This window comes from Budorcas taxicolor, chromosome 10 (assembly GCF_023091745.1).
Source record: "Budorcas taxicolor isolate Tak-1 chromosome 10, Takin1.1, whole genome shotgun sequence".
NCBI classification, from domain to species: domain Eukaryota; kingdom Metazoa; phylum Chordata; class Mammalia; order Artiodactyla; family Bovidae; genus Budorcas; species Budorcas taxicolor.
In genome coordinates, this window is record NC_068919.1 from 98,001,478 (window position 1) to 98,019,584 (window position 18,107).

Genomic DNA, 18,107 nt, shown 5'->3' on the forward strand with positions numbered 1-18,107 from the left:
TCCCTGGACAGTTCAATCAGGAAGCTTTCAACTTGTCAGAATAAGAAAGTCCCAGTTCCCCGTGCTGTGCCGTGCTGTGCTTTAGTCAGACTCTCTGTGACGCCATGCACTGTAGCCCACCAGGCTCCTCTCTCCATGGGATTCTCCAGGCAAGAATACTGGAGTGGGTTGCCAGGCCCTGCTCCAGGGGATCTTCCCAACCCAGGGATCGAACCCAGGTCTCCCGCAATGCAAGCGGATTCTTTACTGTCTGAGCCACCAGGGAAGCCCAGTTAACCTACCAATTCCTTAGCACACACTTTGTCAGACTGGAATGACTCCCGTAGTAAGAACCAAGGCCTACACCCCTGCATATACGTCATTGCCCAAGCGTCTGTCTGTTACTCTGTGGACACAGGATGTCACCCGTGAGCCACAGCCCTGTGGCAGCATTAACCCAAACATACCTTGGATGGGGCAGGGGGCACTAATCAGACTTGATTCTTATTTGGCTCCTTCCCAAAAGCAATGCCAGTGCTTTAATCAGAGCTTACAATGACGGGGGTGGCACACGGGGGCTGCCTGTGCTCTAGACAAATGAGAGCTGTGCATTTGGGGGAAACAGCAGCAAAAAGTCTGCCACGGTAGAAGCAGTCAAGGACGCGGTGGCCATCATTTTTCCCTGGAAGTCAGAAAAGCATTCGATGGTTTCTGGAAGTCTCTGCTAGTCCTGTGATCTTTTGACAAATCCACCCTGCCTGTTAGCTATGTGACATCCCCAAACAGTGGTACTGAGCCCAGGAGGCCCATAAGCAGCAACTTTCGGGTGTTGCCAGGTCCAAACACTGAAGTATGTGGCACAAATAGCTAGGTTTGAACCAGGATAATGGCCAGCCAACTCTGAAAAAGGCTGAGGCACCTGTGGGATGCTTGGCGTAGTACGTACTCTTTCCTTGCTGCTAAAAATCCACTTAGAGTCTTCCTCCCCAAACCTATGACCCGTCAGACCCCCACTTTCCTTCACCTGGTGTTCTAACCTCGTGAAAAAGAAAATCATAATTATCACCACATGTTGGTTACTGTTCTCCTAGAAACAATCAATCACAGTAGCATTGTAACTTTAGTGGCTAGCAGGTACAAGAAATGATCAAGGAAAAGGAGGGATGCTTTCAGAATAAAGGAACACCCAAACATAAAAGTGAAGTCTTTCAAATACTTCTTTTAAGTATTATTTTTTTTAAAAATGGCAGTAATGGCACTTAAGCTGCAAGCAATGAAAACAATTCAATCTTCTCGTACAAGGGTTGGTTTGAGGGAGTCCTTTTCCTTTTGTTTGCAAATAGCAGGATAGGACCTGGTGTCACTGTGTCTACCCTAAGACACCCAAAGGGACGAGAAGCCCTGAGAAGGAACGATGCCATGGTCCTCCTTGGTATGTCTCAGACATGCAGGATGTCTATGTTTACAAACATTTAGGATCAGCTAGACAGGACAGTAAGCCACTGGCATCATGCAAGGCAATAGTTTTGGTATTTTCCCCCCTTTTATCAAAACCAATTGTAACAGAAGTTCCACTAGAAAAGTGAACATGAACATTTCAAAACCAGTTTGTTTTCACCATTGCACCCTTTCGGTGCCTTTTCAGTGCACCGTGCACTGAGGTTTGGTTTTTGCCTGTCATCACGCAGCGGCTGAGGTTGAGTGTTCACCAATGCTTGCGAGTTGGATTGGACCTGTGAAAAAGACAAAATTCAGCAGGCTTCTGTCATTGGTTAAGGTGATATCCACAGTGTGATGTGACTTTTTTTTCTCTTGTAATGAGGAAAGCAATTGCACCTTTTGATACGTGTGCTCTCATCTGCTTCCAACAAATTCTAGGTGCTCTTGGGTCCCAGGGACATTCATCTGGAGCTTAGAAAAGACTAGGGATGCACTGAACGGTTTTGTCTCAAAATCGGAGCTCAGAGCAACATTCTAGCATGTCCACTCTGACCCCAAGTGACAAGGACCAGTCCACCTCCCAATCCAGGCCCCTTGTGCGTGCATGCACACATTACTGACAGTGGGTTCAGGAAACGACTTCCTTTTAAAGACACACCTGCTCCTTTCAGACGGCTGGTCTACGGGATAGCTGCCCTTTCGCGCCCTTCAGAGCGCGGTGGCGCTGCCCAGGGCGACCGCATCCATCGCCGGCATGTGCCCTGGACCTCGGCGGCCATGACCTCCCTCTCCCGCGAAGGCGCCCTGGGTGTGCTGCGGCTGTGATCAAAAGCCAAGTCCTTGTTCTTTCGATTCCCTTTTGGCAGAGCGAGCTTGCTTTCTCGGTCGTTTATGGCACAGTGAAGTATCTTCTTCGACGCTATGTAATTTCGGACTAACGAGAAGTCTTGTTTTAAGGCACGTGTCTCAGGGTGAATCTATTTAAAAACAAACAAACAAAAGACAAGGCTGGGTCACGTCCACTGCGTCCTCCCCGCTTAGTTTCTGGCTTCGAGCAGCGCGCTGCTGTCACGCTCCGCGTCTTGGGCGTCGGCGGGTCCCACGCTGTCCCCCGCGCCGGCCGGCGGCTGGGCACAGTCGGTGAGCACGGCGGTGCTGGAGTGGCCCGAGCCGCACCCCTTGTCCGTGTCCTCCTCCTTCTTCTCCTCGTCCAGGGAGTAGTGGCGGAGGGTCCTGTAGAACCTGTGCACGTCCTCGGGCAGGGCCTTCCGGAGGTCGCGGTTCTTTCTCTTGGTGAGCCTGGAGGCGGAGCCCAGCTTGTTGACGATGTTGTCCTCGGAGGCGCCCTGCCCGCGCTTCTGCAGCGGCTCGGACGCCTGCAGCCGCAGGTTGTTGGGCCGGTGGTCGATGCTCTCCTGGGACGAGGCCTTGCAGCGGCCCGCGTCGAGCGCGGCGAACACCGAGCGCTTCTCGGGCGAGAGCATGTCGAGCGAGTGCGCCCGCTGGTCCAGGCCCAGGCGCCGGCGCTCCATGCTGCGGATGGTGGCGGCGCGCTGCAGCTTGTCATGGATCTCCACGCTCAGCCGCCGCCGCGTCTCCCGGAACTCGGCCGTCACGTTAGCCTTCCACTCGGCCGCGTGCGCCTTGATCTCGCCCACCTGGCGGAGAGACGGGGCGACCACCGGGCGCTGAGACACTGCCCCCCGCCCCACGCCCCGCGCCCGGGCGCCCGCCACTGGCCCCCCATCGCCGCCATCCCCCCGCGCCAGGGCACCCGCCTCCGCCCGCCCCCGCCCCCATCGCACCCCCCTCCATCGCTACCACCGCCCCATCCCCCCACCCCTTCATCGCCCCCACCCCCCAACGCCCCCACCCCGCATCGCACCCATTCCCCAATCGCCACGACCTTCCACTGCCACCAGCCCCCCATCGCCACCACCCTCCCGTGCCCGCAGCCCTCGGGGGTCCTCGAGGGAAGGAGGCCCAGAGGCGGTGGCTTTGCGTCCGCCCCGCCAAGGGAAGGAGAGGCTACTTCCACCCTCGCCCTTCCCGCTCAGGACTAAGGTGCCTCCGAGAGGCGCACGTGCTGGGCAACCCGACCGCCGCCAGACACCTGGATTCGGGGACGGACCTGACTTAGCGTCTGTTGGGTTCACCCTTCCGTGGTCCGGCTTCATTCCTGCTGCATAACTGGGAGGCAGTCTTGTCTAGCTCAGAGCTTTTCCTGTTACGTGAGGTAGCCGGGCACCTAGCTCGGCCCTGGGCACAAAGCAGTATCCAGCAGGTCCCCTGCCCTGCCCTGTCCCTCCAAGACCTCTGTCTGGGTTAGAGTGCTCCACCCGTCCCCATTAGCCTGAAAATGGCCTAGTGCTAAAAAGGAAAGTCCTGTGTCGCCCCATATCTAGGCAGTGCTGTCTATGACCTTGTGCTATCTGGCTTGTGCTGGTTTAAGACCACTCCCCCACCCCCACGCAGGGTACCTGATAACCAAGTTTCCATGTTCAGGGTGCAGGGAGGGGACATCTGCCAAAGCCCACAGAACGTGTGCTTTCTCAGAGCAAAGTCTTGCATGAGGATCAAGACCAACTCTCTAGGCTTTATTGCAGCAGGACTGTTAGTACAAGACTCGACTGAGCGACTGAACTGAACTGAACATGCTTCCTATGCAGAGGAGTAACTCGGATTTTTGCACTGAGAAATGTCAATACTTATGTTGTTGAGTGTTCTCTTTTGTTATGGCTGATTTTCAGCAGGTCAGTTAGCTCTCTGGGGAGTCAGACTGGAGACTGCTGCAAGCCAGGAAAATTAAACCTCTGCCCCCAGGAATGGTGTGGGAGATGGCGCCAACTAAGGAGGCTCTCCCAGGACACTCCGCTGGGAATGTCTGCACCCTGGGCAGGGAACGGTCGCCCTTAAACAGGCTGTCCCTCTGTTTCTTTAGGTTTTATCTCCTTTCCTTTCTTTATTGCTTTTCTTCTCTTTACCCTTCTTCTTTCTTATCTCTTTTCCTCTCTTTCCAGAAGAACTACATGGACATTCTTTTTTTTTTTAATCACAAAATCTACATTTGCTCCCTAGCCATTCCTTTTCTTGCCTGTGTGTAGGCTTCCACGCACATTGCTTTGAGGAAGGCAGGGCCGTTGTGTGTGTGCCGCTGGCCGCAGACGTATATTTGTTTCTACAGATCTGACAACCCAGAGGGGACATGAGTGAAAGGGAGCCCGTGAGCTCACCCCCCACGGCCGGCCACAGTTCAATAACTCAGTCTCATATGGAATTGAGGAAGATGGACACGTTTGCTGATTGGGGGCAACTGCACACCTCCCCCAACTACAGTCTACCTATGCTGACTATGTCTGGGTATTTTTTTTTTTTTCACTTCCTTTTTTAAAAATAAGTTGCCATTTACTAGTTTTTCCAGGAGCTGTGGGCTGGTAAGTGAGTCACCAGATTTTTCTCACCTGCTAAGAAAGAATCCAGAAATAACTGCTATCCCATTTAACGTGGCGTTTAAAACCATTCAAGGATTCCAAACAAGGACGTCTAGGAGGCCTCCACTTGGTAGAAGATAGTCTAGCCCATAGAATAGAGACAGGTAATTCTTGAGATGAGAATGTTCCTGACCTCAGGAACATTCAGAGAATCTGAAAGGAATCCTACCTCCTCTTTTGTCTTTTTAGATAAAACGCGTAGCCAATCTCCGATCATGCTGAGGACAGCAGCAAAGTAGGCAAGGCCAACGAGGATCCAGAACCACACCAGGGGCTTGTACCACTCCCGGTAATTGATGCCGGCGTTTCCCCCTGAAAACAAGTGCAACTTTAACCAGGATCCGGCAAACGGTCGTCGCAAAGCAAACGCATCCCAGTCCGTGTAGCAGAGATGCGGTCGCATCACCATCCAACACTCAGCTGTCGAGGCCAACAGCTGTAGACGCGATGTGGCAGGGTGGGAGGGCAAGGAAAAGTCGTGTCTCTTCCCCAAAGGAGCCTGACCTGTGGCTTCACTTATTTTGAATCTTGACCAATAATCTCAATACATCATGTGCTGTGATTAGTTGCTCAGTCTTGTTCGACTCTTTGCGACCCCATGGACTGTAACCCGCCAGGCTCCTCTGTCCATGGGATTCTCCTGGCGAGAATACTGGAGTGGGTAGCCTATCCCTTCTCCACAGGATTTTCCCAACCCAGGAATCGAAATGGGGTCTCTTGCCTTGCAGGCCGATTCTTTACTAGCTGAGCTACCAGGGAAGCCCTTAACACACAATACATAATAACAAAAAATATGTCAGTGACCAGCCTGATCCATCCAGTTTAAACTTGAGCTTGACAATGAATGGCTTGAATTAGAGGACAACAGAGCAGGCCCAGTTTCAAGTTCTGTGTTTTGGTTTTTTTTAAATTTTCTTATTGGGGTGTAGTTGATTTTGTCAAGTTTTTCTTAAACTGCCTTAAATTTAATAAAAAATAAAAGACCGTTAAATAATTTCAAATGGTTTGGAACTCTTGGCACCATCTCCTCCTTAAGCACATATGCATTTACCAAGAGAGAAGTAGGTGTGTGGAAGTAAAATTAGACTTGATGGTATCCCTGAGACTGAGACCCAGGCAATAGTGATTTAAGGCTGACCAAAGGATGGTGTTTACATAATGCTGATCCATAGGGTCAATTAGACCGAGTCAATTCGAATCACTGTGTGAGAATAAAAAGGGACCTTCAAGGCCAGCTAGTTCAATCCCTTTATTTTACAAATAGGGATTATAGTAAAAAAATCCATCAAACCAAATTGACTAGTTGCCTGACTGCATTGACTGGCTGGCTGTTCCATTGAAAAGACCAGTCGTTTATTCCAAGTAAATAGCCTATTTATTCTAGACCTTCTACAAGCCTGCCCAAGGTAGCCAAGCAACAGAGAGATTCTAAGCCCAGCCCCCTCTCATAAAGAAGTGAAGACACTTCACGAAATACCTGTCTGTGAGATGTCATTTTCCAATGAAGCCGGCTTGTGGCCATTTCTAAGAAAATCGACATTAGCCATGGATTGGTAATTACTGTGCCAAATGGTGAATGGTCACTGGACTTTCCCGCTGGGTTGTGGTTGTAACCTCACGTAGCACCTTTGAGTCTGCACTGAGCTCTTATGGTATCAGTAATACCTCCCAAAGGTGGCTGGGCAGGCTCTGTGGCTTGTGGTACTTCTCAGTTTGCAACAGAGCCCACAAGGTCTCCATAGCTACCGCCACTTCTGAAAATTAGAATTCCAAACTTTGCTAGAGGGCTCTGTGGTAAACCCCACTTGGTTTGGTTTAACTGCCTTGCTTTTCCCTTTCAGGCAATTCTTGCCCTCTCCCTAGCTTTCTCTAGGATACTGCTGGACTTTCTGCAACATGAAGTGAGTCTTGAGGTTCATTTCATCTCTGCACTAGGCAGGAGAACTCTGCCACTTTTTCCTGGGAGCTCTCTGAAAGTAAATATTTACCAACCAATCACCATCGTCCACAAAAGATTGTCACTAGGACGCGCTAGCAAACAAGGCAGGAAACACCCTTCTGCCTGTTCGTTTATCAGCTGCTGGCCTGGAATTCAAGTGCTGTCAGTCAGGGTTGCAAAATGCTTGTTGGGTTGTTAGACTGTCCTAAAGTGAGTCAGCTACAAAATAAACCAGCACTTAATCCTGCATGGTGATTGATGTTCTGATTCTGTTTCCAAGCTGATGCCTTGTCAAATCACAGCAACCATCAGCTCTTGTTAATGTATCTTGTTAATTGACACACTTCCAGGGTTCCAAGGCAGCAGTGCTTCAGATTGGTCTCTGTAGGCTATGGAAATGGCAGCTTAGAAGGGCCTGGTCCAATTGCGGTCAGCACCATGAATTAGAACAGACCCAAGTCTGCAGAGACTACGGGGCAGAGGAAATATGGTTCTGCAATCAGAGGTAGGTGAGGCAGTTAAAACAGTACTATGCAGCTCAACATTCTGTGATAACCTGAATGGGAAAAGAATAGAAACATATATGTGTATGACTGAATCGCTTTGCTGTACACCGGACACTAACACAACATTGTAAATCAACTATATTTCAATAGAAATTTTAAAAAACTTTTTAAAAAGAAAGGTACTCTGCAGGAGACATATTTACATGTACAGTGGTTACTGTTACCAAAACCCACGGGAAAGCATGTCCATTTCCTCTCACCCAATTACAACCAAAATAGACTTTAAAACTTTCTAACAGTTCTTTGTATTTATCTATACACTTGGCCATTAGATTCATTACAATCTTCCATCGCTAAAGATCACTAAAAAACAAAAGAACAAAGCCATGCTATGTCTGTGGCTGTGGAGGTCACGGCCTTTCCAGGTAAGTAAACATCAGGCCAAGTGCCAGTGTGTGCTAAGCGCTCACGGCCCATCGTGGCTCATAAGGATAAATAATAAACTTAAATCATAAGCAGTTTTTTGAATCTCCTGTTCCCCAGGCTGTGCTATTTGTGACCCAGATTAACAGACTGAACGGAGCAACCAATTAGAGAGCAGGGTTTGCCCCACGTGTCCTCCAGAAGACAGTCCTCTGGACAGGCCAGAGTTAGCACAGAGGACTCTCTGCAGTTACGGCAGAGTGCAGACGATACTTTGGGGAACTTAAAGATGTCGGTGAAATAGCTCCAAACTGCAGCTGGGATTGGAACCTCAATGAGTTTCCCCACAGAGCAGCTACAGATGATGCTAAGGAATTGACCGGACAGTCGCTCTTGGTACTGTCCTCCTGTCTCTGTGCGCTGTCTGTCCAGAGATTCAGGCCTCTCCTCAAGTGGCACCAAGCGACCTCCTGCCCAAGCTGGGGAGCTGCTCAGCAGCTGAGCATCGAGGACAAGCCAAGGCGGGAGGGGCCCCAGGCCTTGGGCTCTGTGTAAGCAATTCTCAGTCACTCTGACTTGGTGAGTTCTTAGTCCTTAAGACAGTCAAAAGGAAGAAAACATTAAAACTGCTGTTTCTACAAAGGCAACTTCGGCCTTCACCTTCCTAGCTGGAATAGCTGCAAAACTACTCTTCCGGTTGCCTGTTTCCTTAGAATTACCATGGAGACAGCAACCTTCAACATCCTTTCCAGAATTTACCCTTTCTCCAGATTCCAGAAGAGGGGATCCCTGGCCTCTTTAAATATATTAAGTTATGACAGAGTTACTGGGTCAGAGTGCTCACTTCTGGGAGTAGAAGCTGAGCATTTGTCTGACCACCCAGAGCTAATCCATCCAGAAAGAGAGCGGTGGCCTCCTCCTTCTATCCCTACCTTCCCACCACACTGGGAGAGCGAAACACGTAAAACGCCAGGTTTCATTTCAGTTTCTAAGCTCCCTGTCCCTAGAAGAATTTGATGGTGATTTCTTTTTCTTCCTTAAGCATGGTTCACTGGCATTTATTTTGAGAATGAAGGCTGTGGTGTCTATCTAGATTCATGCAGGATCCATTATAATATTAAATTCCCTTGGGGCAGTTTCCAACTCCAGGTGGCCACCTGGGTCTTTAGTCCTGCATCTGGACATGCCTGGAGCAACTTTTCCAGGGATGGTGACTCTGCCTTCAGCATCAGGAAGCTTCATCTGCAGGTCCCTGCAGGCTAAACTCAATGCTCATCTCTCCAGAGCTTCATTTTTGCCACTTGCTAAAATAGCCTTTATCAGTTGGTGCAAGGAGCCTTAATACAATTCAGAAGCCTGAAATCCAATGAGAAATTCATTTCAGTCGATGCCAGGAGCCAGCACAAGGAGTCCCGCCTGTGGCAAAGGTCATGAGGTTAAGGGGTCCAACAGGCAAAGGCGAGTCCGGCCTTAAGGCAGCCTCGCTGGAATTTCTCGAGCATCTAACCCCAAAACCAGCTTTTCACTTATGCTTCTGACATTAACAGGGGCTGTCCCCCACCACCTTCCTCTTTTAGAATTAACTTAGAGCTCCAGTTAATAAGTCTCCTGGGCATAAAAAGAATGTCTCCGCTTAAACCCCTCTGATAGCTTTCTAACTTACCTGACCAGTCTGTCTGGATTTTTACAACTACGCATGTGAATTGTTTACGGCTCCCAACCTCGACAGGCACGAAGCTTAAAGCATCTTAAAGACATAGAGCCTTTTCTAAAAAGCTAAAAATTATATTGGTGATGGGTTTCACTGTTGAGTCAATGACTGCTGCCAGGCCTCCATATTCTTTATCTTTTAGGCACCTGAAGGATATTAATCAATGTAATTGGATATAGAAAAAGGAATATAGTAGTTTTGATGTTAGCAACACTAGACTTTCGAGTTAATGAACTTTCTCTTTGTTATAAATCACTGTATTCCTCTTTCTTTGTTATAAATAGTTGTGTCCTTGTTATGTAAGAATGTAACTTTATTTGGTGCTTTCTGAGAGTGGCACCAGACTTTGGAAAGAACAACACTTGTAAGCCAAATAAGTTTTCTGGTTGACAGACCCTTATCAGAAAAGGGTCGTAAAATGCTAATAGGCCTCCTGGCCAGAAGATGATGTAAATCACCTAAGACTTGTGGATACAGCTAGGTATGCAGGGAGAAAGCCTAGTCTCAATAAGAGTCAGGGCTGCTGACACTGTATGATTTTGTATTATCCATTGATCTCTATGTATAACCAAAAGTATAAAAGCTTTTCTAGACAATAAAGGATAGGCCAGTTCCTGGAAAGACTGGTTCCCCCGTCTCTTCTTTTCTTTCTTACTCTATTTTCTGGCTGATTCCCATCTGGGGCATAGAGGCTCGCCATGTCTACTTATTTGCCTGGGCTTCTAAGACCCACATGAAAGGGAGCCCAAGGCAGGGCACCCTCCGCTATTCAAGCGGGCGCCTGTGGCCCTACGTAGACGGTTCAAGTCCCTTGTCTCTGGGCTTTATTGGCTTTCTATGTAAACCGAGGAATACAGCCTCTTTCTCTCCTCTATCCTCTTAACTGCAAACTCTTTCCTTATCTCTCTCTAAATCTATATATCTCTCTCGCCACACTGTCCCCGCTTCGAATTACCCTGGATCCACCGGGGCTGGACCTCAGCAAGTCATAATTCATACGATGATGAAGATAGCCTGCCTCCTGAGTCGGGGAGGAGAGAGAGTGGCTTCCTCCCAAGACAGCAGCCGGCTGCTGTTCCCCCCACAGGGGACTGCAGGTTTGGAGCAAGCCTGTGCCCAGCAGCAGTGATGCCGAGCCCTTCCCATTTGTTGCTCCATCTTTCCTCGTGGTTTGGAAAAGCACTGACCACAGTAAATGCTTTCCCCACCAGGGCCCCGGTGACTGGGATATTCCAGAGTGCTTACCTGCTACAAAATCACCAAAGCCCACCGTGGTGAGGGTGACCACCACAAAGTAAATGGACTCCAGGGCCGTCCACCCCTCGATGTATTTGAAGATGACAGCAGGGATTGTTACAAACACGACACAGCCAGCCAAGATGAACAGGATGGTTGAGATGACCCGGATCTTGGTCTGACTCACTTGCTTTTTCTAAAGAAGAGCAAAGGAGAAAGAAAGACAGGGAAGTCAGCTCCATCACCCTGGATTCGGAAGACAAGAGGTAGAGAGAGAGAAAAAAAATGTCAGTGGCTTTGGGCCTTTCCTTGTTGGTGGGCAGCTGGGGGGGTATCTGATGAAAGCTGTGGATCCTCTCCTAGAAAAACGTGCAGACCGCAGTTTCCAGCTGGTCTCGGTGGTCCTTGGGCAAGAGAACCCTTGAATATCCTTTGCGTGGTTCCCTGACTGCAGCCCAAATGCTGACTTTCTAACCCCCTCACTGGTGTAAACGAGACTGCTTCCCAAGAAGGCCATTTTTGCCGCCATTTCTCACATGGCTTCACTGACCCTCTGCAGGAGGCACAGGTTTGGGGGTTCCTTCCACAGTGGTGGTGATGGATTTGCACCTGGCTTCCCTCAAGTCAAAGGGCACATGCTGGAAAAAGTGGCTCCTGAGACAGACCAGAAGGTTAGGACGAAAAGAAAAACACAGCTGACCTGACCCCACCCTCGGTTGGGACAGAACTCCAACCATCTGCCTGGGTGCTTCTTCACCTTCCCGTGCCCCTCGCCGAGACGGTACATTTATATCACATTCTTCTTTTAAAACGCGTGTGTTTGAGTCAGTGCTGTGCTCGTCATGTTTGCTGGCTGTATAAGCATCAGGGGACAGGACAGGAGTCCACGTTGAATGGCAGGCTCTGTGTCTACAACGAATAACGGAAGCTCCACCTCCAGTCAGCTTCTGAAGGATTCAGTAGCTAAGAGGTGAAGAGGCACCTAGACTGGGAATGACCCTGATATTGCGGCAAAGGAGTCATACCTATGGGGCACCAGAGGCAGACTGGAGGTGCTGGTGTCCCCTTGAATGACACTCAAGACAACGCTGGCATCGCCTCCGAACTGAACAGTCTGTTTAGGTCTTCTCAAAGCTCCCAGGTTGCCACTGGAGACTGTCATCAGGGGACCCTGGCACCATTACTCGACCAAAAACTCAACATCTCATAAATGTCTGTTTAACACCAGAGTGCCCGGACTTTTGTACACTGCCTGGATTGAATCCCTGCAAAGCACACATTCAGGGAATCGATATGGAAATCTCTACCATGGATCTATTAATATTTTCCAGTCATCGCTTCCCGGTGAATTAGGGGGAAGAGCAGGTCCAGAGTACAGAGCGCATTTGGCATCCAGACACCGCATTTTATGGACGCAGAAGGAGCTTGCATAAGATGCTGCTAATCAGGCAGAGCTGAGAGGAGAATGCAGCCGTGATTAGCTCTCAGTCCAGCGCGCAGGGATGGAAACCGCTTTTCAAATTACTCAACAGTTCACCAGTTCAGAGTCGCCAGAGCACTCCTCTAAGGAAAGAAACCGGACTAACCTCCGTGAAGAACAGGCCACCCTGTTTCCCCTTTGAGGAAGGAAGGCTGAGAATAAAACCTCGTCACTGGGCGATCCTGTCACCATCCTGGAAATCCTAACCTTTCCTCACGGCAGGGACACCCCAGCCAGGTTTTCCAGGCCAAGAGAGATTCTCCTATGACCGACCACACAGCTCAGACAGGAAATGACCATGTTCTCCAGACAGGAAGGTTGGTTATGACCCTCTTTCTCTTCCTCCCACTCCCCTCTTCCTTCCTGACTTACAGAGACAAACCTCAGAACCGCCTCTTCTCTGGGAAATGCGAAGGGACATGAGAGCTGGGAAAGGGTGGTGGGAGGCTGCTGTCCTCTGCAATCGAGACTCACAAGCACCAGTCCCACCTGCCGAGGGCCCTGAGTCCCGGGTGTGTTCAATATGGTGGAACTGTGGGCAGGTAAGTGACAAAAAAGAGTTATAGTGGAAAATATTTATCTGCATAGATCTCAATCCGCACTGAGATCAGTATAAGCGAAATGAAAGTGTTAGTCACCAAGTCGTGTCTGACTCTTTGTGACCCCATGGACTGTAGCCCCCCCAGGCTCCTCTGTCCATGGGATTCTCCAGGCAAGAATCCTGGAGTGGGTTGCCATGCCCTCCTCCAGGGGATCTTCTTGACTCAGGGATCGAATGTGGGTCTCCCACATTGTAGGCAGATTCTTTAACCATCTGAGCCATCAGGAAAGCTAGTCCCTGAATATTCATAGGAAAAGCTAAAGAAATACAATCCTTCATAAAAAGGAGTCAAGTTCTCTGACTTCTAAGAGAGTACTCAGGATACACAGTGGGAACAGGAAGAGATAAACTGATCCATGCTGTTGTATAGTTCCCATCTCCTCAGGAAAGCCATCAAAACAAAGATAATTTATTGATATTTTTGCATATGAAAATACACATTTTTTCCCACAAATGAAAGTACTGTGACAAGACAAACTACCTGAGAACCACAAAGAATGTTTTACCCATTTCATGCATTTCCATATTAGATCTTGTAGAACTTGGAGGGGGAGTTAAGACCCCTCTGAGAATCCAGGAACTTCGTTATTATTATTATTAGCCTACTTTTGTCTGTAAACACGGACAAAAGCCAAAGCCCAAAAGGAAATTTTTATCATAGATCATTAAGTTAATCTAATTGCTGGCAACGGAACATCATTTCCCCCCTCAATAAATCATCCTCTTCAAATGCATAATGAAATTAAAGTGAATTAAATGTTTGCAGGACACTTGTTAAGTCAGAAATTAGGATGTGAACGCAAGTGCAATCCAAATGAGGCTGAGGCTGGCAGAGGAGAGTGGCAAGTGCGTGGGAAGCTGGAGCCATTCCCAGGCTCCAGGAGGTGGGCAAAAGAGATGATGGCACCGGGCAGCATTTGTTTGGTGGCAAAGGGAGGTGTGCAACAGAGGCTAGAGCGTGGCATTTTAATGGCGTTATCTGTCAGAGAGTTTATCCGCAAGTTCGCATTTCACCACTGCTCACTGCCCAAGCCAATCAGCCTGTCCCTGGACCACTTCCTCCAGATATCCTAGGGTGATGCTCAGCAAATCCCCAGAGGCTTAAATCATCAGGGTATTTTAGGGACTTACAAAATCAAGTGTCTTGCGTGTGTGTGTAGGTGTATGAAATTGTGTGTACCCGTACTTCACTATAAAAGGAAGAGGTATGGGCATAAGGTTTTGATAGTATGTGTTATTCTGGAGACCCACATTTATGCTGTCCTCTAGACACTTAAAACGGTTGCCCTAACTGAACATTTTCAACTGCAGCTTCCACGGTGGAACCACAAACGCATCATCCAGAGATCTTTGGGTTTCTCATCCCCCCTAGCTCTGCACCCATTCACCACTACTGTAAAATGGTGCGTAAGAAGTTGGAGTCTTGGGGCAGCTTGCCTGACACACTCCATCCCCACTGCTAAGTGACTGAGCGACCTTGGGCAAGTTTCTCGACTTCTCTGGGCACCAGTTTCTTCCTCTAAAAATGGAGATAAGAGAGTCCGCCTCACGGGAGTGTTTGGAAGATTAAATAAGTGTGTGAAAGCTTAGCTCAGTGCCCGCTAAATGCTTAATGACTGTTACCGATCTTGTCTGATGGAAAAGTTCGAGTCTTTCCTTAGATGTGGGCAGTCCCACATTGAACGTTGCCCTCTGCTATGGAGGAACATTCCCTCACATCTGGCTTTAAGATAATCTCTGTCTAGCTTCGGGTGGTCACTGCTGGGTTTCCCTTCCCGGATACGTTGTCTCGTATGATGACCTCCTTTTTCAATAAGAAACAAGTCCTCGTTTTCTCTTGGTTCTTCTGTGCTGACCCAGGATTGAGCCCTCAGACAGTCTCAGCTCACACTCTTGGAAGCTTTTCTGTTTTCCTTTCAGTTAGTTTCTCCCGCCGCCCCTCCAGCTTTTTTCATCATCCTTCTGAAACTGACAAGAATTGCAGATAATGTTTGGGGTGTCAGGGACCAGCTGCAGAGAGTCCCTAAAAGGCACCGCCCTTGTGTTCCTTGCCCCTCCCAACTCCCCTGCCACTTAGAGAGTCAAGCTGTGTTTCCACGGTGGGGTTGCTAGGCAAAAATCCCCTTGCTTATTTACCAGTAAGCAGAGCAGTTACCATAAAGCTTTGTGAAAGCCCAGATCTGACTGAGTTAATGTGTTCCTAGGCTAACAAAACTGTTATTTGGGAAGAGATGGTTTGATACAATATTTGGGCAGAAGTGATAGAATACTTGGATGTATCTGTCCAAATCTTGTTTTCTCACTTTGTGGATTAGATGATGTGGTCTTTCTTTCTCCATATGCAAATGACATTATGCACAACTATTTCCCGCTGGCTGGCGCTAAGTGTAGGAATTTTTGAGGAACTCAAACCTCACCTCCTGTAGAGTTCTTTTAGTTGTCAAAATTATGTGCAATTATTCCAAAAAGCAAAATAAGCTTCACACACAGGAGACAGGGGAGCCAGTTCTCAGAGCGCTCCTTCGAGACAGGATGTACATACTAGCAATTCTGACAGCGTTTACCTGCTTCAGACCTCAGAGGGCGAAGCCACACACCCAGTTCCCATTAAGCACGATGCCCTACCATGCTTGTTTATTTCCACAATCTCATTTTGGAGAACAAGTATATTTCCATTCATCTGTGGGCTATTTCTTTTTTTATTTTTTTACCCCTCTCTAACATCTACTCTTTTTTTTGCTTTTATGCGATTTCTTACAATTCTGAGATTAGTGATCCGATTGTTCTGAGAAACTTTATTTGCTGTGATTTTTAGCCACGGACATTGGAGATTTCACTGAATAATAAAGATACTGCAATAAAAATCCTAGGACGGGAGCTAGACAGGCAGAGCTCTAGTTTATGGTTCAGGTTTGTTTTGTTGAAATGCAAACACATCACCATGGTAATACGCTTGAGCTGAAAATGATTTCTCAAAATGGAAAGATAATAGAAGCTGCCTCACAAAAGAGCCAACTTTATTTTCTGATATTATTATGTTTTCCACAAAGACTCCTTTCTAAAAGTCCAGTTCTAACTAATGGTTTCACCATCACAACAAATAACCATGTAGTACCAGCAATTGTATAAACTATGAGGAGAGCTTTTAAACACCATTTGCCTATAATCTCCATGGCAGAGATAGTATAAACACACATTAGTGAGAATCGTGCAGTAAAATCTCCATGGAGCCTCCTGAAAATGTCCCGTGCAATAGCAGGAGAGTATCTACACCAAAAAAAAAAAAAGTGGATACAGATTACACAAATGGATAGTATCTAACGCCCAAAACGGTTGTATCTAGCATCTGCCTCTGAGCCACACTGCAGCGTCCAACAGATTTTTGGTCAGTTCAGTGCTTTGCTGGTATCACCAGGCAAAGTTTTAGAAAAGGCTTCTGGTATATGCAATTAAATGGTTTTCATCACAGTTTCAGACCTGGATTTTATCACTGTTTCACTGGATTTTATCACCGCGTCCCAGGTGCACCTGGGATGGAGACAAAATCCAGAAATAATAAAAAATTCTCCGCAGCTCCACTCCAAGATCACTTTAATTAAAACCTTTGAAAGTTTTCTTTTCAAAAATTCTGTGCCTTTCCACATTTGAAGAAAATACTCTATTGGAACACAAGATTTTGCACTCAAAACTCAACCAGGTAATTCATTCAGCACATAATTACTAACAACCTTTTACATATCAAAGGTTGTTCTAATTGCAAGGGATATAGCAGTTAAAAAGAGAGAGAGAAAGAAGTTCCCTTCCCCGTGCACACAAAGTCTAGCTGGCTGGGGCAGGCTGGGAACATCTGAGTCTTTGGCTGAAGTCTTTATGGCGCTGTCCATGGTGCCCAGCCCTGGTCTCGCCATTGAAGGAAAAGTTTTTACCTAATGACATCCCAGTGATTAATCTTGTAGCTATTGCAAGTGAAATACAAATAATTATGGCTGATTTGCATTGTCGTATGCCAAAACCAAACACAACATTGTAAAAATTTAAATAAAAAAGAAGCAACAGCAAAATACATTTGAAAGAACTATATCAGCAATCACTTCAAGCCAGATTTTATTGGAACCCACTAAGCTATAGGCCAAACTCTAGCATATTTATTCTGGCATAGCATGTCGTTCCCTTCTCGGCAGGAGGAGAAGGGAACGACAGAGGATGAGACGGTTGGGTGGCATCACTGACTCGATAGACATGAGTCTGAGCAAACTCAGGAAGATAGTGAAGGACAGGGAAGACTGGGCCTGCTGCAGTCCATGGGGTCACAAAGAGTCAGACACGACTGAGCAACTGAAAAACAACAGGAGCTTTGATACCAAACCAAAAGCAAAACTTTGTACAAGTTGTGATTTGTCTTAAGTTCAAGGAAAATCAGTACGGTGCATCTAAGTTTGGGGAAGAAAATCACAGATATGCCGCAGGTTGACTGTTGCTTGCAAATGATTCAGTGTCTGTAAAACCTTACACATTGTCTAAATAATAAATCCTAGAATTTAAAAAAAAACAACAACAGTGTACCTATAATAGAAGATATATGGATCTTTGTTAGCTAAGCCCTCAGAAGCTATGTCCTAGAAATCAGAACAAGTAAGTGATCACACCAGTGCAGATGTAACCCTGGCTGAAGAGAGGTCCTCCTCTTTAGTTGAGGTATGAAAGGCAGGCCCATGGAAAGGGGAGGACAGGGCCACTTCCTGATGAGCCGCACCAACAGCCTAACTGCTGGCAATCCCGACAGACGCCACACCCAGCTGCTCACCTAGCCAGCTTCTGAGTTTGCTTTACCCAGATATCAGCAGCAAAACAAACAATGTTCCCACCCCACAATGCCCTCTCCACCATCACGTGCACAAGCAGACAATAATAATGCTATGGAAACAACGCTACAGACAGCTGAAAGGTGGATGTGCTCTTCTCTTGCTAACAAGGGTTCAAGGTCACAGTGCATCAGCCAAGCAGGCCACAGCAGTCAAGACAGAAGAGCACCCGAACGGAATAAATGTTCCTTCCCGTCCCTGATGCTTCTGCCCTTGTCCACGGGGCTCCACGTGCTGTAACACACGTGACCCCTCTCTAGCCTCTCACTCTGACACAGGACCTGAGAACCCAGCGTCTTCCTCTCTTCTTCTTTTTGGGAAACAGCTGCCCTCAAGGCACACCCACTTATGATCTCCTGTCTAATTCTCAGATTGTATGAAGAAGCCCTTTTTTCCTCAGACATAAGCCAAATTCTCCAGTATTGAGGGGATGCAACAA

The 18,107-nt window shown here is 47.7% G+C and overlaps 1 protein-coding gene across 1 annotated transcript in view; it reads right to left on the reverse strand.

The window, feature by feature from the left end:
- Nucleotides 1–2,456: 2,456 nt before the first annotated feature.
- Nucleotides 2,457–18,107, reverse strand: part of KCNK10 (potassium two pore domain channel subfamily K member 10) — a 154,032-nt gene continuing 138,381 nt past the window's right edge. The window contains 3 exon segments of the mRNA XM_052646954.1: nt 2,457–3,077; nt 5,080–5,222; nt 10,735–10,921. Coding sequence (XP_052502914.1) covers nt 2,457–3,077; nt 5,080–5,222; nt 10,735–10,921 — 951 coding nt within the window.